The 20,567-nt window shown below is 53.5% G+C and overlaps 1 protein-coding gene across 2 annotated transcripts; it reads right to left on the reverse strand.

Moving 5' to 3' along the window:
* Positions 1-1,318: 1,318 nt before the first annotated feature.
* LOC123031045 lies at positions 1,319-17,814 on the reverse strand. Of its 2 annotated transcripts, XM_044445472.1 has the most exons (13): positions 17,641-17,814; positions 16,671-16,808; positions 15,306-15,492; positions 13,765-14,012; positions 12,163-12,337; positions 10,314-10,414; positions 9,445-9,531; positions 7,736-7,864; positions 7,134-7,256; positions 6,241-6,405; positions 5,258-5,425; positions 4,696-4,856; positions 1,319-2,626 (listed from the first exon to the last, which is right to left on the reverse strand). In XM_044445472.1, exons 1-13 carry the CDS (start codon positions 17,711-17,713, stop codon positions 2,561-2,563), a joined length of 1,821 nt encoding a protein of 606 aa, XP_044301407.1. In that variant the 5' UTR covers positions 17,714-17,814; the 3' UTR covers positions 1,319-2,560. The 2 variants fall into 2 exon arrangements, with proteins under 2 accessions (XP_044301407.1, XP_044301408.1); XM_044445473.1 differs by lacking the exon at positions 6,241-6,405.
* Between the last annotated feature and the right edge of the window lie 2,753 nt (positions 17,815-20,567).

The following is a 20,567-nucleotide window of genomic DNA, read 5'->3' on the forward strand; positions in this document are numbered from 1 at the left end:
GATCGAATCGCTCCGGCAAGTTAAAGGACTTCATGTTCTTACTTTCCAAGCACTTCTTCCGCAGTCGTGAAAACGCTTTCCCCCAGCAGTATTACTTATGATTTCTGTGTCTGTTAATGCTCCCAGCAAATGCCACCATTTTTCACACATGGGGATCTAAAGCCCAGAAGCATCTGAGGAGTCATCAGGGGCCGGCCTGCTCCAGTGCTCACCCTTCTTCCAGGGCTGCTCCTTCCCCTCCCCACTCCAAGAACATAAGACAAGTTCTCGGAGAAGCGTTTGCCAATGGCTTGATCTTTTCACTTGAGGGGCTCTGTGGATCGGGCCCCGAGGGAAAAGGAACGGATCAAGCCGCACTGACTGGGACAAGGAGGGCCCCTACTCAAAGCGTCTCTTCCAAGATCCCCTCAAAACCCGGCGCGAGCAACGTGCGTGGGGAACAAAATGTGCTTGCAAAATGGCCGAAAGTGGGCCAGGCGGGCTGGGCAACGACAGCTGTTTCCTGATAATATTTTGCCTCTGTTTCTGGACTCTTGTACATTCGGCTTGGACATGACCAGATGCATCCAAGGTTGACTATTCACGGATGAAACACAGCTGACATTTGCCACCTTGTGGATCAAATGCTGCAAACGACACGCTCAAACCGCAGTGGGAGGGCTTGGGTGGTGGGCCACGCGTTTGCCCAAGGCACTGTTGAATCCAACGCGTTCAGGACCCCAAGAGGTGAGGCGCTGAGGTGAATGTGGGGGGAGGGGGGATTTCTTTGGGCTTGGGCACCCATTCCGCAATAGTTTGTCCCCCTCCAACCAGCCACTTTGCCCACAGAAAGGTTGATGGGATGTTCAGCACATAGGCTGATGAAGCACAGATTCCAGTCCTGGAGTGGTGATCTTTTCAGAGGTGCCCAGGAATACCAGCTTGCACATCACGGTGCTCTGGAACTGCAGCCTCCTCCTGAAACAGGCTCCAGGGCATGGCCCCTCCAGCCCTGAGTTCACACAACCTCCCACCCAATAATGTCTGCATGCTTAGTGTAGGCATTGGGAGCCGACATGCATAGCCTTCCAGAGGACTGGACCCCAAGGTTCATCCAGGCTGTAAATGTGCAACGCCAGACATCTGTGGGGCCAGGAGAGGACTGCTCACTCCCCCTTCGGTTTGCATAGCCTCAAAATCCTAACTCACTCTGGAAATGGCCAGTACATACCCCTTCTTGCCCCTTCTTTGTGATGGGTTCTCCTCGCAGTTGCCAGGACGACCTTGGATGCGGCCAAGCTTTTGGGATTCCCCGTTAACAGAGGCACATGGACAAAAATTGAGTTCAACTTTGCAATGAATTGTAAGATTTGTTTGGTTTTATTGTTATTATCTTTGGGGAAAATGTGTTATTTTTATAGCTTTTTTTTAAATGCAATAAACGTATTTCAAATGTTGTTTGCCTGAGAAAGAAAATGAACAACCCTCTCTCTCTCACACACACTTCATTTTATGCTCCTGCACAAATGACAATCCACAGTAATATCCGAATCGCTGCCTAGGCCGCCCACCCCTAAGTTGGGCCTCTCCAGGTGTTTTCACCTACAGCTCGCATCCACTCAAGCCAACAGGGCTCATTTTCAGAGATGGCAGTCAGAAGCCTCCGGAGAGACTCAGGTTGGAGAAGGCTCGTCTCCCTGGCATGCTAGCCTTCCATGGGCGAGGGCTGCTTTTATACGAAGGAGCATTCAGTACTGTGGTCAGCACTGGTGATGCCCTGACACGGGAGCCCTGACACAGAAAAACGGCCATGGTGAAACAGGATGAATATTGGCCTTTCGGGATTGGAATAAGAAACCGCACCACTCCAGGCACAGAACAGTCTCGGAAGCAGAGCATTTCCCCCCTGCTCTGCCTCACAGCAAACACAAAAGAAACCGCGCACCCTGCACAATCCTAGCAAATCAAAAGGAAGCATCACCAAAATCAAGAAAACTTTGATCTAGGATAAAAGCCAGTGAAATGGCATCATTGACCCATCTCCGCCCTGGAGGGAAGCTGTTTGGGACCTGGCCTAGGGATTCTTGTCATCATTTGGGAACGCTGTGGTTTGTTTGGGTTCTTACACAAGTCACAAACCCAGAGCCCTTGGCCAGCTTCCCACAGCTGCTTCTTTTAAGATCAACCAGGTGCTTTGGCCATATCTTCGATGTTTTATACATTTACGATCTGTGGGATGCCCAGTTCCAGGGAAACATCCAACAGTCCAATGCCAGCCAGCCGTCTCTTGGCGAAATTTATACAGCTAACGGATTTTCTTCCAGTCTGCACTTAAAAAAAACATCCACAAACCACCCACCAATGGTGGAGATTTTATGGCTTCTGGCCAGCTGAGAACCATTCAGTCTAGATTTGCCAGGTGGCCCCGATCCTAGCTAGGCAGAGGGTGTTGGGCGCAATGTTGTGCCTATAAGCAGCCAGTCACTTACAGAAGCTGCAGTTCAGCCCTCCAATTCAGAGAACCCGAGGTGGCCGGTTACTGATCGTCTTCTGGATGCTGTGTGGGCCCAGGTCCGGTGACTCACTGGATCAGTTTCCCCGGTTTTGAAGATTCAGACGGTTGAGCCAGGTATTTGCAGAAAGCTTCCTGCATATAGAAGTAATCCAAAATTGAGCGATGAGGCAAGAGTGTGTCCAAAGCAACACTGCCGGCATTCTGCAACATTCTAGAAGAAAAGGCACGCATGGGTGGGATTCTATGGTACAATTTCATTTATAGCTTATTTTATTATATCCCACCTTCTTTCCTGCCAGGAGCCCCTGATGGGCTGTGGATTCCTTCTATTTCATCCTCACAACAACCTTGAGAAGTAGGTTAGGCTGAGCCCCAGTGGCTGGCCCAAAGTCACCGAGCGTCACAGCCAAGTGCCTCCCCAATTCCGGCTCCCCCATCCTGCTCTCCTGCCGGGGCCAGTGGAACAGATCCTGGATCTTCCCAGTCCCGGTCCAGAGCTCTGACCACAGGTCTCTCGTTTCCATGCTAGGGAAACTGACTCTCACAACTGGAGTGCTGTGTCCAGTGCTGGGCTCCACGTTACAAGAGGGGCACGGCAAGGCTGGAATCGGTTCGGCGCAAGGTCACAAGGATGGTAGCTGAGGATGCCGGGAATATGAGACGTGACGAGACGAGACGAGACAGAGGGAGCCGGGTCTCTTCAACCTGGAGGAGACTGGGAGGGGAACTTATGGAGACTTAGAGGCATGTGAGGGGGTGTCACACAGGGGAGGGTCATGACCTGATCTCCCCAGTGGTGCAGGGAAGGATGTGGTCCGATGGGGCAAAGCTCAAGGAACTGGGCTTCAGGTCGGATGCCAGGAAGCGCTTCCAGACAGTTAGGACCCTGGGATATGGAATGCGCTTCCATGGGAGGTGGTGGAGGCCCCATCAGTGAGGGAGTGCAAGGAACATAGAAACAGAGTGAGTCAGAAGGGGTCTCCCGGGCCATCTAGTCTGACCCCCGGCTCCAGCCACCTCTGCTCATGACACGCCTGCCATGTGCATGAGGAAAAGGTTGGACAGCCACATGTTGGGAATTACATGAGAAGAGCCGGGTAGAGCCAGGGGTCAGACTAGATGTCCCGAGAGGCCTCTTCTCACTCACTCTGTTTCTGTTACTAAAAAGTTGTCCAGGAACATTTTTTATCACAGCTACAGTACATTTAAAATGCGAAAGGAATGCATTTTAAAACAGAGCAATACAGCCTGAGCTACACATCCTGTTAAGTGTCGATTCGTATTTGTGATTTTTTTTTTTTCTAAAATAGCAGCGGTGGGAGAGGCAGTACCAGGAATTGGATCAGGGCCCCAGTGAGGGAAGGTGAGGGGCAATTCTACGCAACAGCTGCTTCTCTTTCGGAGAAGGAAATTCACTGGGAACACCCAATACCTGAGCCACAGCTCTGGTAGGGTCTGTTCTTGGCTTCCACGTCACGCTTGTGGCATCGCTCTGCCTCACCTTCAAGGCAGACCGTGGGGTGCAGAACCTGCTCCTGCCAAATGGCCAGCTCTGCCCCCCACGTCTCGGAAAACCGCCATTCAGGGACCCGCTCACACCACCATGTTCACAAGGCCAATGATTCCTGGCCTCCAAAATTATGTTCCAGTATTATGTCCAGTGGCATTGAAGACTTTAGGGATGCAGGGAATTCCACTAGGTTCATGTTTTAAGCGGGCTGGCCAAATTCAGATTTTCTGAACTCGCATGCAGACCACAGTGCCGTTATTCAGCGTACTGTGCACTTCCCGGAATTTTGTGATGTGGCTCTTGCCTCACAAATGGGGCAAACGTGCATCTTTTGAGTGGAAAGCACCCAAAGATACATTTGCGTGTGGGCAGAAAAAGGGACGGAATAAAATTTTGAACGCTTGGTCCGGGTACTATCCGTGTAGATGGCTGGTTCATGCTTGTCACAAGAGGGGGCGAATTTATAGTCCTTCAACAGTATTAGCAGCAAAGAGGCTGAGTGGACACTTCCGATGTCACAGAAATTCCTCCCACTGGTGCGGGAGTTTTCTGCTCGCGGCTGCATCCAGCGGCACGCTCCCTTGCAGCTTGCTCTCAGCAGAATGGTCCTTCCGTTCCATTTGCAAGAACCTGGCTGTTCTGCCCGCGGCGGAACCTGCCCTGCCACACAGACGCACCCATCGCCCCTCACCGGAAATCCGCAGGAGCGTTCCTCATAGCCATGGCCATGGCAGCCGCGTCCGCCGTGCTTCGGGGTGGGACTGCTGCACTGCCGTGACCGGCTCTCGACTCCGAGGCCGCAGGAGGAGGGGCAGGGGGTCCAAGGCTCCCAGGAAGACCACGTGCCGTCGACTGGACCAAGAGAATGCAGAGGTCTGTCTCACTTTCATTTCCTCTGTAACACTGGGTGGGGAAGCAGGGAGGCTGTTGCCCTCCAGCTCCCATCAGCCCGAAGCAGCACAAGCAGTGGCCCGGGAGGAGGGGAATCACAACCAAAGATCCGGAGGGACAAAGGTTCATAATACCCTATAATACTTACCAAAATTTTGAGTTGTTCTATGGAGGACTGGCTGAATTCATTGCCATGAGAGGCAGTCTTGCTAGTTGTAATATCACTTAATATATTTGAACTCTTTTAGTAATTAATGTGCATCCTACTTTTGGGGGGGGGAACCCGATGGCCCACCCAGTTAGCCCAAATGGAGGTGCGGAGGATTATGTCCCGCTGGGAGACACAGGTGGATCGTCTCTACCTGGGCACTGGCTGTCATCACACACGGCCACCTCGTCCTGCTCCCCTTCACATGGGAGACCCCCTCTGGCAGGGGCAGGGCTGTCGCACAGTCGGATCCTTTTCTTGACTCCTGAACATGTCGCTGAACAGGCCGACCAGGGCGACCACTCGGACCAGCGGCCATCGGCTGAAGAAAGCAAGGGAAGAAAGAGGGGAATCCATTACCTGACTTTGCTTCGGCTCAGGCTTCTGGCTTTGCCATGCATAACACTAGCATCACGCATCCCCACTTGGTAAGGGGATAAGATGTCCCCAGTTCTTTTCCTTTACTCTTAATTTTTCGTTCTTCTGACCTGCACCGCACTTACAGTTCTGCTTCTCCAGAATTCCCGTTTAGCCAGGAGCATTTCTATTAAAATATTTACAGAATGCCTTCAGGGAGTTTGCAAGCAGTCTGCCGTGATTACAGGTAAAATACAATCATGAATCCAAGTAACGAATGTCAGTTGCTCTCTCCAGGCTGAGAATGGAAGACGCTGCTTCCTGCCAAGGATTTTACAAAGTTTCTCCCTCCCGCTACTACAGATCCTGCGAGAGACATCTGGGCGCCCGCCCACCCACCTCTCCTAGGAGCAGAGCTGCGCAGAGGGGCAACAATACCGTTCTTGGCACAAAGGCAGACCTCACCTCCAGAAAGACTGGAGAAGGCAGCTTCCGGGCATGGCCTTCGATAAACTGCCCTGGCTTTCCGAGGCTGGGACAGCTCACTGCACTTCCAGCAGAACATGTTGTTCTTTCTTCGCTCTCTCTCTTCGTGCCACGTTAAGAGCTGTGAGGAAGTGCCTCAGCCAGCTCACCCTGCAGGCTGCCTTGAAGGACAGGCCCTCCCCAGCACTCAGCTGGCCTCCAGCCCTCGACGGGAGAACCAAGGCACGCTTGCCGCACAGCGGCGCCCTTCGCCGTGGACGGCGGCGCATCCCCGGCCTCTGGGGCTCGGCTTACTTGGGCAAGGGGGCAGGTTTGGGCAGAAGCGCAGGTCTGCGGAAGGGCCCCTGCAGCGCAGGCCACTCTCCGGGTGAGTGCAGCGCCGGATCCGCATCTGGCTGTGGATGCCGCAGGTGGCGGAGCAGAGGGACCAGGGCGACCACGGGGACCAGGTGCTTCTCGCTGCCGGGGGAGAGAAGCAGGGGGGGGGATGCCGTGAACGGAGGCGCCCCCGCTGGCCCCATTCACGCAATCGCATCTGCCAAGGGTATTGTGAGGAGGCGCGGGAGAGGTCAGTGGGGAGGGGCCAGAATGTGGGGCACTTCCCCACACGGGAAGCCTGGAGCGCTTCCGTCGTGGACCACTCACAGCTGGGGTCTGAGCCCGATGCCGGAGGGCCGCGTGCCGTCTTCAGCCCGCTTCCCGGCAGACTGCAGGGATGGGGGGACACGCGAGAGTCGGGAGGAAAGCAGCGAGTGGCGCGACTCGCAGTCCCGCGTCCCCCAACCCCCACCTGCTGGATCTACCCACTGCCCCCCAACAAACCACCCCAAGGAAGACGGTGGGAGGCCACCCGGCGGGCAGAGATTCGTGGGAGGTTCAGTACAGGCAGAACCCGGCTTTCCTCACGAAAAATTAAGCAATGGGACGGGCTGTCCTGAGAGGCAGCAGTACACCGCGGGGGTCTGGAAGGGGAAGGGAGGCGTCCGTGGCTACTGGCCACGTTAGCGAAGAGGCCAGCTAAGTGACAGGCAGTGAGAGGCGGCCGGCTGGTGAGAACGGGCACTTGCTGGGAGCGGCCAGAGGGGAGCGCGCGCCCGGCTTCATGCTTGGCCCGCGGGCTTCCCGGCGGCGCCCGGCCGGTCCCTGCCCAAAGCAGAATGCGGATCGACAAGGAACCGCGTGGTTACCTTCGCAGCGGAGGCCATCCCCCACAAATCCATCGCGGCACATGCAGAAGAAGGAGCCCAGCGTGTTCAGGCACGTCGCCCCTCGGCCGCAGCCATCCAGGCCCGTGGCGCACTCGTCTACGTCTGCGCACAAGAGGGAGGGGGGAGAAGACGCGCCGAAGCTTCACTCCCCCGCCAAGATCGCAGCCTCCAGTGGCAGGGCTGTGCCTGCGCCGGGTGAGGCAGGCTCTCCCTCTCCATCTGAAGCCTCTTCCTGCTGCTTCTCAGCCTGGCTGGCTGACACATGAGGAGGGGAAGCCTCTTCCCTGGCTCAGCAGCGGCTCCGAGGGGTGCTCTGATGCACGTGCTCGGCTCAGGAGCAGGATCCCCCCCCCCCCGGCCCTCTGCCCAGCTCCCCTTGCTTCTGCAGCCCCACTGAGGGCGGGGCTGGGGTTGGCCCCGATTCCAAGCCCACCCGGTGCAGCCTGAAGGGTGGCCCCAGGGTCTGCCTCGGCCCTGCTCCTGCAACGCTTCTGCTCGCTCAGAGGGGGCATGTTTCGAGGGCTACTTCCGGGTGACCAGGAAGCGCCCCGTCATGAAGGACAATGGGAGAGGTGCTCTACCTATGCAGCTGAAGAGGCCGTCTCCTTCTAAGCCTTTTGGGCAGCGGCAGAAGTAGGATCCGTGGGTGTTGACACACTCTGCCTCCGGCAGGCAGGTCACCGGCATCCCTTTCTCACACTCGTTTATGTCTTGGAGGAAAAGAAAATTAAACCTGAGGTTGGGTGCTTCAGCTTCGGCCTGAACAACCTGCCCGTCCTGCTAAGCGCTGGCTACTCTGGGCAGGGGCAGCCCGGCAGGGGCTCCGAGCAGCTGCTCCTGGCACTGAGCCGGGGTCTTCCGCAAGCGAAGCAAGGGCCTGCCTCGGAGCCATGGCCCATCCCGGAGCCGCCGGGCCTCAAACGCAGCCTTCCGGGAGGCAGGGCTCTTTGCTCCCCCGTCCCAGGATTGCCTTCTCCCACACGCAGCCGCTTTCCAGGTCACAGGGCAAAAACGGGCCTTGCCCATTGCCGGGAGATTTTGGCCACGTCGGTGCGGTGCTCCAGACAGGAAGGAGGGCAGGCTGGAGGGCTGCCAGAATACGCTGCGTCCTGCAGGGCCTGGACGCCCCACTGCTCCCTGTGCTCCAGACCACCCTCGTCTCCCCTTCTGCAAGGCCACTCCTATGACCCCAGAGACGCAGCCTGCCTGGGTAACAGGTGTGTGCGTGTGATGGGCAGGGGGAGAGAGACTGAGATCTGAGTGGAGATCCCCCAAAATCTGGAAATCCTTTTTCTAAAAAAATCCTATGTCCCAACAACATAGTCTTGCTCTGTCCGAGCTTCTTTTTAAAGATGAGTCTCAATGAGTTTGCGGATATTCCCCTTGTGTGCGAGGGGCTGTTTTAAGCTATCAAAGCAAGGATACTGACCCCTGAATGTCAGAGAGAGAGTGAATGACGGTCACGGCACGATTCCAAGTTTTTCTAAACACAGCGAGTGCGTAACAAGCCCTCCATTACGCACCCGATTCAGGGCCAGGAGGGCTCGGCTAACTTTGGCAATGGCAGCAGCTCAGTAGCTTTTGACAGCTCTCCCTTTTTCCCGTTGGAAAGGCCCAGATGTTGTGGCACTCTGAGGAAAAAGGGCAGCTGTCAGTGGGCTAGAGGGCCCACTGCTCCCCCGATAGGCAGCTGCAAAAATGCTGCACAAGATGAAAACAGAACCACCGAGCCTGCTGGTCTCGCGGAGGCTACGTGACGTTTCACAACAGACCTTGCGGATTTGGCTGCTGTCTCAGGCCAACCTGCATGCTGCCAAGATCTACAGGGGGAAAGCAACCTCCTTTTCACGAATGAGAGAAGTGAGGCATTCCCGGACGAAAGCAAAGGGAGCAGTGGAAGTGGGGGCAAGGGCAGGTTCCTTGCACGGAGGTGCCCCCATTGGCAGTTTGTGGCCAGCAGCCTGTGGGGAGGCAAGCGGACACGCAACCCGGGCACCACTCAGCCTGCTCCAGCCCCGAGAGGCAGTGCGAAAGCTGCCCTCGGTCCAGCTACCACAGTGGCTCTGTGAGGATCGTAAGCTCTCCTGCTCCCCAGGTTGTTGGCCTGAGGCCCCCTGACGTCTCGCAGAGCGAGACGGGTCCCCTCAGGAATCACAAGAAGTGTACGCATCCACGTGTTTGCCAGAAAGCGAGCAGCCGGCGAAGGTGCGGTACTCGGAGCATCGCTGCTGAGGCCCAGTGATGCCGGAATCGGTCCAAGCGGCAAGAAGCCAAGCTCTCAATGATTTACCCAGGCAGTGAACGCCGTTCCCCTCGAATCCTGGAGTGCAGCGGCAGTTCTTTTCATATCGACTTCCGCTGCAGTTTTTGCTGATATCTGATGGAAAACGGATACAAATACGGAAAAGTGAACAGACCCAGACAGAGCTACAGTAAAACCATCCGCTCAACCCTTTCTTTGGCCAAACTGGAATTATTTTGTTGAGGTCCTCTGGTTAGGCTTCAGATGTGAGAAATGCAAGCTGAAGTTCCTGCTCAGCAAATTACTCACGCACTACATTTATCTTGTGTTCTTTAAAAAAAACAACAACAACACCTGCTGGTGTCTATTATTCACCCACACATTGCAAGTGTCAAAGGACATGCATCTCACCACCTGACTTGGCCACGTTCGTCATCCTTCTCCAGCAGCCTTGTGCTGCCCGGAAGACCAATGCGGGCCTGCTTGCCGTGGAAGAGACACCGACTTTCTCAGCTGTTTTCACCTCAGCTGCACTGGTTTCTGCTCTGTGCCTGGATCAGTCGCCCAGATTTCCCTGCAGTGAGTGTCTCTCTAGCCTTCACCTCTGCCAAAGCAGGCCCGCCTCCACCACGTCAGTCACGTGCTTCGGAGAAAGAGGAGAACCCACCCTGCCTATTTCCATATTGCAAATATCAGCAAGTTGGTTTTTTTTTTTACCATGAGTATCACTAATTAGACAAGCAGGAAGCTCTCCAAGCACACTTGGAAAACCATTCAGAAGCTTGGCCATTTAAATGGGTCCACCATCCATGCAGACTTGGACATAGAAAGGTAAGGAAGAACCTCAATAAACCATCATGGGTGGTAATAATAATAATAAACATAAACAGCAAAAGGGTTACAAAGAGAACCGGTACCCTTCTTTATTAAGAACAGCCTCTGAGAAATCAACACTCGTCCTGGAACGCCCGGGCTAGAATTATAGACCAGTGCTCGGATAAAGCCGAAGTCAGTCTTCCTGAGAGAAGGAAAGGGAAGAAAGGGGTGAGAAATGACCCAGCTGATGATGCAGAGAAAGCAGAAATAATATGGTCTTAATTTCTTACAAATGCACATGCTCAACTTCTTGGCTTAAGCAAAGGCTGCCAGTTGAATAAGACCTGACTTAGACCATGCACCAGCCACCTGTATTTTAGGCTGGCTTTTGTTTTCAAAATCATCGTTCTGGCAGGAAGGGAGATAAAAATCGGGACTGAGGAGCTGACCCTGCTTCCCACCCAGCGGTGGCTGCAAATTTTTGTTCAGGATTTGCCTTTTTAAATAAACCGGCTTAGCATTCCAGACAAATAAGCAATTCTCCATTGGATTTCACATTTCTCCAAAATTTGCAATATGGAACATGTGTGCAGAAATGCACTTAAAATACATTTTAGAAAAAAACGCTTACGGAGATGCATCTCTGGGCAGCATACGTCCCAAAACGCTATCTAAGTACACATGTTTTGCTTTTTTAAAATCTTGGATGAACAGAGAAATGGGATGGAACAAACACACACGAGACTGACACAGACTAGAAATTGTCTGCGGCAGGGAAGGACAGGTGAGGCGAAGGACCCCTGCAAGGGGCCCTTCCCCAGCAGCAGATCCTGGTGGGCCACTGCATGCCAGGTGGCACTGAGTTTCTGGCTCCAGCCCCCGTTTCAAATGCCCATAGTGTCTGCAGTGCCTCTCAACAGATCGGCCCTTCCTGGGAAACAGACTAATGGTTGCTTCCGGGGCGGGCCTCCCTGCGCCTCTGCTTGCTTCCGACCCTTCCAAATATCATTCGGCGATTTTGGGATTTGACTGCTTGGCCGTCTTTGATGATGCGACCTGGCTATGGACCTCACTCAGCATGGGATGACATAGGCAAAAGCTTTTTCTTGCAGAAAGCTGCCCTCTAGAAACGGGAGTATGGAGAGGGGGGATGTGGCCCAAACTGGAGGGAGACTTTCAGGAATCATGTCCTCAGCAAAGAATGCGTCCACGCGCTTGCGGCAGTCCCTGAACTGAAGGAAACGTTACTTGTGCCGCTCTTTCCCTCCCTTTTCGATGCTGCTGCAGGTAGTGGCGGCAGCAGCATGGCAGATACCGCTTGGCATTTGCCCAGCCCTGCAAGTGTCCTGGAACAGGGGGAGCACGGTTGCAGTAAGATCCAAGGAACGTTCTGCCTACAAGGGGACCAGTGGACTCCAAAGGCAAAGGAAGTTAAAAAACAAATAGGTCGGCATCGACTGCCAGCAGAAAAGGTCTCAGTCCCAAAGTCCTCCCAAAAAAGGGTCAGAAACATTCACTCCACATTATTTCTACCTGAAAATAGGAATTGGATTTGGGAAAGAAGCCATTTCACACCAGGCCTAGTTCTCACACACACACACACACACACACACACTCCAAGTAGAATCGGCTTCCCTTAACCAAGCAACTTTTGATCCACTTCCCGCAAGACACGCAGCTTTCTACTCCAGCCTTCCCAGCTTGTTACCCCCAAAACATGCAACTCCCATCATCCTTAGCCAGCGTGACAAATCGCAGTCCGACTCAATTGGAGGGCAACATATTGGAGTAGAAAGGTGTGGATTTTGCGGAACTGGACCGAAAGCCGCTGTGTCCTTTTCTTCCGGAGCTCAGGCAATGCACTTGCTCGCTCCCTCGGATAAAGGTGGTTAAGGCTGCGGGAAGCCAGAGAACGCTTGTTGAGGATTCGCAGTTTACAAGCAAGCATACGTTAATCCTCTGATCTCAATTTCTTCTATGTCATTGGCTAGTACCACTGCGTGACTGTCCAGCAACGTCATGGGCCGGGGCTCCTGGATCCATCGGACAAAGGAGGAAGGAGGAAGCTGCAGGTACCGGGACAAGCGGATGGTCACGGGATCTCCTTCCAAGAACTCTCCAATCTCTAAAGGAAGAGAAGAGGATGGAAGAAAATTAGAGAAGATAATGGAGGGGAGGGGAGGGGAGGGGAGCCAACTAAAAACCCTCTAAACATACTGGAGCATTTCTACCCACACCGACCCATTCAAAGGTGCTTTCAAGCATCATTTAGAAAAAATAATAGGTAAAGCACGTATTTCATTTTTATAACGCATGATACCTTGCAGAGTTTGTGCTTCACAGACTTCAGCTTTGTTCTTTTCTGCTTATGAACAAAACTGTGCTTTATGGCTGGCCGGCTTTCACATCTCTGGGTCAAATTCCAGAGGAAGTTAATCCGCAGAGCCCCTGCCTTCCTTCTCCTGCTGCACCACTTCCCCAGGCAGGCGGCGACTGGCTGCCCGCCACATACCATGGAGGGGAAGTCGGCAACAGCAGCCAGTCTCTTTTGTCGATCTCATCTGGGGGGGGGGGGGTATTATGCTTTCATGGGATTGTTGCCAGCAAAATAAGCCGGAGCCCTAGAAGATGTCGTGGCCCCCCGAGATGGCTTGTGAGCCCTGCCAGGAAACACACACAGCTCTCCCTGATGGCCTAGCAGGCCACACAAATCCAGCCTGCGGAAATTACTCCATATGCTACTTTCTGCTGATACCCTCAAAAACACATGTATGTTTACCAGCAGTTCTTCTAGCACAGGGGTGGCCGAGTGCCTTTCCCTTGAGCAGCAAAAGGAGGACAAACCAAAGTAGTGCCCCCAGTCTCAGCAGGGCAGTTCCCCAGATATATCTAAATATCTAAAGTATCTAAATTTGTGATATTAAACTCACGAACACACACAGAGAGAAAAAGGGATGATTCTAGAGAAATTACCTGTAGAAGGCAAATTCCAGTTTCACACTAAAGGTCAAATTTGCTGAGGGAGGGTAGGGGACGAGTTAAGTTTGTGCCCAATCACAGCTAAACTCAGTTTTCTATGCCTGGTTCAAAGTTCTGCCACAGGGAAAGTGGCGAGGAAGTCAAAACGAAGAGGTTGGAAGATTAGCATTAGGTGAGGGGTGGAAATCTCGGGCCAGCAAACCAAACTGGCTCTCTGCGGTCCAGATATCGTGGGACCATGAGCTGCAAGCTGAAGCAGATGAGAACTGCAGTCAGGAGCATCAGAAAGGCTGCAGCAGGCTGCCTCCTGGGCATACGGTGCCCCGAGGGATGCGTTAGGGGCACGGAAACACCCCCTGCAGACGGTGCCTCTTCCCAATCTCTGAAGGGCTTGGAGTCCCCAGAGAGCCCAGGCCTCTATGGGACTGAATGGGCAACGCTGCCAGGCCCAAGAGGACGCGTGGGTTGACGCTTCCCCAGTCCCGCTCTGGGGGCTCATTTTCCGGAGCGGGTCTAGTCCGTAGAGTCTGGTCATGATACATGAACGAGCCGGTGAATCGGAGGCGGTCTTACCGACAGGCACGCTCTGCAACGCAAAGAAGTATCGCAGCTTGGAAGGATTTAACATCTGGAAGCTGCTCAGCTCATACGGCTCGACGGGGGCCGATTGCGTGGGTGGGAGGTGCAACTTCACTTCTGCCCAGAAGAGGTTCGGGTAAAAATCGTCCTCCAGAATGGAAAGCAGGGTCAGCGCATGGCCGTGGTCTGCCACAACGATGCGGGAGGACATGTTCTGCACAGGTGCCACTCGTCTTCGGTAGCTGTGGAGAAACCGTCCGGTGACCGGGGGATGCCGCGCGAGAGGGTTCAGAGAGAGACTTCGGTCGGGCCACGACGGATTGCTCTCCTGTCACCCATTCTATTATGCCCCGCCCTCTCCCAGAAGACCGCAGGGTTGCTTGGAACGGGAACAAGAAAACATGAGCCTCTATTGTGTTTTCCTAGAACCCTGCCAGGGTCCAGCAACGGCTTCAAAACAGTGGCGCGGGTGCATGGGTGCACGCCAAGGATGAGGCAGCAGGGTGCCTCTGGGTGGCGCCACTCCTGGGCTGCCGCCTGAGGCAGGCGATCCAGGGAGCGGCTGGCCCTGGCCTTCTCCTGAGCCTTCCCTTGGGGCACAGAGGCGTCTTCGTTCTCGTTATTGTTAGACAACTGGGACCAACTGCAGCTCACCCAGAGGCCTGCCAGCAGCCTCCGCGACATTTTGCCCATCCCTAGGGTAGAATAAAGTTCTTGCCAATTACATGTTAATCTGCCCTTCCTCCACAGCAGGGGTCCTCAAACTTTTTGAACAGGGGGCCAGTCCACTGTCCCTCAGACTGTTGTGGGGCCGGACTATAGTTTGAAAAAAATATGAACAAATCCCTATGCACACTGCATATTAAAAATTAATTAAAATGATTAAAATAAAAACAAATAAAAATGTTTGCTCCACTCGCTTGGGCTACAGCAGTAGCCCGAGATGAGGTGGGGAAGAGCACGTCCATATTCAAGGGACGTAGCTACAACGTCCGCAATCGTGCTGGGCGGGGAGGGGGAGGGGGAGATGGGTGCAGTCGCGCTCATGCAGGGAAGGTGGGCACAATCGTGGCCATGTGCCCCCCGCCCCAGCACGACTGCGATCGCGCCCACCTTCCCTGCACAAGCGCAACCATGATCGCGGCCATCTCCCCTGCCCCCCAGCACGATCGAGCAGGGAAGAAGGGCGCGATCGCGGCCATCTCCCCACTGAGTACACCTGCACCGGCTCAGAGCTTTTGCACTCGCTTGGAGATGGTTTCTTCCAAGCGAGTTCAAAGCAATGAGGTGGGCCGGAGAAATCAGCATGGTGGGCCAGATCCGGCCCGCGGGCTGTAGTTTGAGGACCTGTGTTCCACAGTAATGGACATTTCCTCATCTCCCTTTTATTCTCACAAACACTGAGAGTTCCAGGTCTAGAGAGTACACAAACACGGCATGGGGGAGGGGAGCATATGCACACACAGTTCAAGGCGCTGAGAGATTAGCTTTCACCAAAGGCATCGTCTTTCTAGACCGTATGGTTACAAACACACCTGTTGAAATGCGGGCTTTGGCCAGAGTAGTACTTGTACCATCTCACCACGTGAGAATGGCGCTTGCCGTAAGCAGACACGGAGACACGGAAGGTGACTTTCTCTTCTGTTACCTTGAGAAGGCAAACCTGCTCCCCAAAGCCGCTGCACGCCGATGCGTTGGAAGCGGTGATGTGGAATCCGGGGTCTGGAAAGCAAACAGCAGTGTCAGTTCAGGTTCTTTTTCTTTCTGGAGAGCTTACTATGCATAACTCAAACACTGCTTTTCAGCATACAGAGCATCTTTCCCCTTTCCCCTTTTCTTGTTCCCTTACAAAAACAATTTCATGAAGGAAGTGCTTAATAATATTCCCATTTGCCAGACGAGGAGCTGAGAGAAAGTTGCTCAGCCAAGAGCATGCAATGAGACCAAGGAGGAACTAAATGAACCTGAGATATTTATATAAAGTACGGCATACAAAAGTTTTTAATAAATAATAAATAAGATTGGAACTCTGGTCCTTCCAGATCCTGGGGATATGCAGTGCTAGCAGCAAATGTACAGCTGTGAAAGCTGGACCATAAGGAAGGCTGAGCGCCAAAGAACTGAGGCCTTTGAATTGTGGTGCTGGAGGAGACGCCTGCGAGTCCCTTGGACAGCAAGGCGATCAAACCGGTCAGTCCTAGAGGAGATCAACCCTGACTGCTCCTTAGAAGGCCAGATCCTGAAGATGAAGCTCAAATACTTTGTCCACCTAATGAGAAGGACTCCCTGGAGAAGAGCCTGATGCTGGGAACAATAGACGGCAAAAGAAGGAGGGGGCGGCAGAGGATGAGGTGGCTGGATGGAGTCACTGGGGCAGTCGGCGTGAGCTTAGCTGGACTCCGGGGGATGGTGGAGGACAGGAAGGCCTAGAGAAGCGTTGTCCATGGGGTCGCGATGGGTCGGGCACGACTTCGTGACTAACAGCAGCAGCAACAAATCCGCAGGTCCCTTGGACGAGGCATGTGCACAAGTCTGAAAGTTTTCAGGGTAGGACAGAAGGGCAAGTGGCGATTCTAGCCATGGTAGGGTTTGCTATGCTGGTTTATGGAATGTCTCGCTTGACGTACCAGGCCAAGGTGGCCAAGAACAGATGCGAGTGGATGTGGTGGACAGAGGAGCACTGCCATTGGTTCCTACAGACCCTGCCGATGAAACCACTGTGCACTGACAAAGGACTTAATATTTGATGCCCTTTCTTATATTCTTTTTCAAGTTGGAATTGTAGTAACAGCATTGATCAGGAAGGAAAGAGCAATCCAGGGTTCTAATCGCCAGATCCCTTCCATCCTTCCTCCTCGCCCATGGACAGACAAAAACGGTGCCCACAAAGATTAACTCACCTTGGCAGGAGTTAATTCCATCTCCCCTGTAGCCTGGCAGGCACTGGCAATAAAAATCAGACGTCAGCTCATCTTGTTGACAGATTGCCCTTGCGTGACAGTGAATCTTCCTGGTAACACACTCCAGTTTATACGGATCTGTGAAGATTAGGGGAGAGATGACAATTGTATCTTTACCACCCCATAAATATCTTCCCTTAGTACAGAGATGTGTAACTGAATCCACAGCCATTGGCGCTGGTTTGGAGTTTGATGAACGTGCTGTGGGTGCTAAAAGGGGGCAGAAAAGAACAAGTATCACCCGTGGGTAATGTGGAATATAATGGGTGGGCTCCAAACTACTAAGCTGTATTTAAGAGCAGAGACCAATGTAACTTGAATAAGCCCACAGTATTTTCAGCTAGGGATGCTAGCATCTCCTTGGGTCTCCAAAGTGGAACCGATCTGAACGCTGCTCAGAAGGAATCCTGGGGCCACTGGATGCAAAGGAACAGAGGAGAGGAAACCCTCCTTCCAGGTGGCATCCACATCACCTCAGCCGAAGCCTCTTGGGACCCACAGTCCGGCAGTGGACGTGGCCTGACCAAAACCAAGGCTGAGATAAGGATCAGGCAACCAGCCCTGCCGCTGGGGCACAGATCCCGGAGGAGGCATGGATTGTTTCCAGTTTTCCAACTGCAGAAGACAAGCCACGGAGACAATGGTTAGAATCTGGATGCTAGAATTCCCCACTAGCAGAACTGAGGCTTCCAAATCGCCTTCCCATTCTCCTTCTGCATTATGCCTCCTTCGATGGCAAGGGTGAGGGCAGGGCCTGCCACGCTTTGAGTTGTAGGACGCTTGGGGTGCCCTTCTGCCCAACGTGTGGCACGAATGGGAAAACGCCAAGCTTGCTCCCTGGGAGGTGCGTAGGATATAGAACACGCGGCGGGTGGATCAGGTTTTATTCCAGTGCACATTCGGGACTTACCGTGGATCTCGCTCAAGAGCCGTGCGGTGAAGAGGCAAAAGAGGAGCAGAGAAGCCCAGCAATTCACCAGCATTTTCTCTTAAACAGCCCTTCTGTGTGTGTACACAGCATTGTGCCGAATGTGGGCAGGATTAAGCCATCCTCGGGCTGCACGTCTCTCGGCCCGCTGACAAGGGCCGCTTGTGCACCGCTCTTCCTGGGACGCAGGACCTTCAGGTGCCAAGGCCCAGCACCTGAGAGAGAGAAGGTCTGTTTCAGTTGAAATGGTTCCAAGGGTTCTGATTCTGAGACTCAGAGGGCTACAGACGAGGAGCTGGAGTTCTATCGTTCTGGAATGCTGAGTTGCACTTTCCAGAGGGCACGACTGGGAATTCTGCACTTCCTTGCTCATCGAAGCTTTCCCAACAAGATCAGGACGATGGATCGGTGTTTCGGAAAGATCACTTGCCCACCACGTTCCTCTCTGGAAAGACCAAACCACAGGGGCTTTGGGAATGAGAGGCAACAGCGAAGTCCTGCAGGCTCTCCACCGTCGGGTGGAATTTGCACACAAAACCACACACAAGATGAAGACAGCCTTGCAGGAGCTACCGGTGTGTTTTCAGGAAAGCATCAAGTCCAGCTGGAACCTGGAAGAAAGAGTGGAGTGGGGCAGAGTCCATATATGGGGTGGGCCCCATTGCCTAATGGATCCCACAGTCCTCTCCTGGGCTGACTGGCATATACCAGTCCAACTTTACACCCAAATTACGACAGATCAGGGATGGCAACAACCTAATTTTCCTCTGCACGTGTGCGGCACTTCCGTTGCTAGAGTAGCAAGTCAGAAAGACATGGACGTCTTTCTGGAAGTCAGACGGAATTGCTGATCTACTGCAAATCCACTCGGTGACCCACCAGGAAAGCCTTCTGCTCACCCGTGCCCAGCTTGGCAGGGGCCTCGGACTGCTCAGTCCCCCCGTAAGGATGAATGGATAGACTAAGAACACGGGATGTGCTCATTAATGTTTTTAAATGGTCAGTAGAGAGGAGTTCCAAAACATGGGTATTCTAAGACCTTTGCTGGACCAACTCAGTGATCATAAAAATGGTGCAGCTCTCGACAGAAAGCCAGTCAGTGTGGGGAGATGGGACGGGGGGTGGGGGAGCCGACCACCTGTCCCAGTCCGGATGCCCACATGGTCAGTCTGGGAGGACATCTATAAGGAAGCAGTCTAATATATTAAGCAATGGAATTCATTGTGATTTGCATGGCCTTAAAGAATTGGGCAAATTCATGGAGCGGAAGGCTATTAATGGCTACTGGCTACAATGCCCCTTGTTGCCTTCGGCACTGGAGACACCATGGCTACGTGCAGCCGTGCTGGGGAACACAAGCCAGCTGGGAGTGGGGGGGGGGGGCATGCTGCCGCAGCCCTCGCTTCCCACAGGGAGCTGACCGGTCCACGTGAAGGAAGCACTGGTCTACATAACCCTGTGGTCGGATTCAGCACAACTCTTCTTGACTCCTGAGGAAGCAGCAGTTTCTCGGTCTGTGTTTTTCAGATGTTACTCCCCACTTTCCCAGGCTCACGTACATCATCTTGCACCAACCCACAGGTGCTAGGAAAAGTTCAGGAGATCCAACCCTCAGGAGATCTCCCGTATCACTAAATATATAGCTGGATCACGGCAGAGGCCCATCTGGCCAAGCGCTGCTGATTTCACAGGAACCAGCTGGATGTCCCAATGAGACATCCGCAAGCAGGACAGGCATGCAACAGAAATGCGGCTCTTCGACTCCCCACTGCGCCTGCCTCAGAGGGGCAGGGACATCTGCAGAGGCCAGCAGCCCATGCCCACGGCCCTGCCCGCCTGTCACTGGATCCATCATTCCCAAGGGATTTCCTTGCTGCATTCCACGGCCTCTCCAGGTCTCCATCATTCCCTTTCCAAGCTCCACTTGTCCAGAAGGAAACAGCAATATCAGGCTGGTTTGCTTTCTTCAGCACATCACCATTCCCCAAAAATATGCTGGGCTGTACCCATAGCTAAAGCACGCTATGCTAGAGACGTCTAGTTGGTTTCATAGTCCTTATTTCTCCCCAGAAAAAAACAGGTTCATCTTTTATGGGGTGGCTACACATTTCTAAGCGACCCTCACTGACCTGCAGCCCCCCCGTTTTCTCAGGATGACGGGCTCTGGTATCAAGCCGATACAGAGTTATTGTGCTGATGTGCCTCAAGATGGGAGAGGCCTAAAACGGATGGAAGGACACAACACCTCCAGCTCTCGGCTAAAACCACTGCAACCGACGATCAGAGCTCTATGCCAGAAAACAAGGCTGCTCTCTTGGAAGCCTCAGTGATCGGCCTGTCTTGGCTCACAAGGGAGACCTAAGCGAGGGCAGCTACCCCCCCCGCCACAGACAGAGCAGATCGTGCACACAGACCTGGATGCCAACTTCAGCCCCACATCATCGAACAGGACCCAGCAGCAGCCATAGTGTCAAGCATACTTTCAACCTGCCCAACCGTGAACAGTGGTAAATGCTCTTTGGCACAAATGTCCTCCCCCATTTTGCACAGAACAATAAGCAGCCTGGATGGATTTGACGACAAACGCCCCCATCCCTAACCACTGGCCGTGTTGCCGAGGGTGAACGGGAGCTGCAGTCCACAACATTTTTCATCGGGTTGCGGACGCTAAGAATCACAGGACACAATCTGATATCAGGAACACCGGCATTCAGACGATAAATGGTAACATGAAATGGCTGAATTAGTTTTTCAATGAATCCAATTCTATAATTAGGATCTGGACGGAGATCGTGGTTTCCTGCTCTGCCCTAGATCCTGATTAACTTAGCTCTGGTAAGTTGCGCTGACACCTATCACTGCCACAGTGGTTTCTATGCTCAAGCGCTAAGCCAACTGTCACTGTGGTT

Source organism: Varanus komodoensis, unplaced genomic scaffold, assembly GCF_004798865.1.
Source record: "Varanus komodoensis strain SLA01 unplaced genomic scaffold, ASM479886v1 scaffold48, whole genome shotgun sequence".
In the NCBI taxonomy this organism is placed as follows: Eukaryota; Metazoa; Chordata; class Lepidosauria; order Squamata; family Varanidae; genus Varanus; species Varanus komodoensis.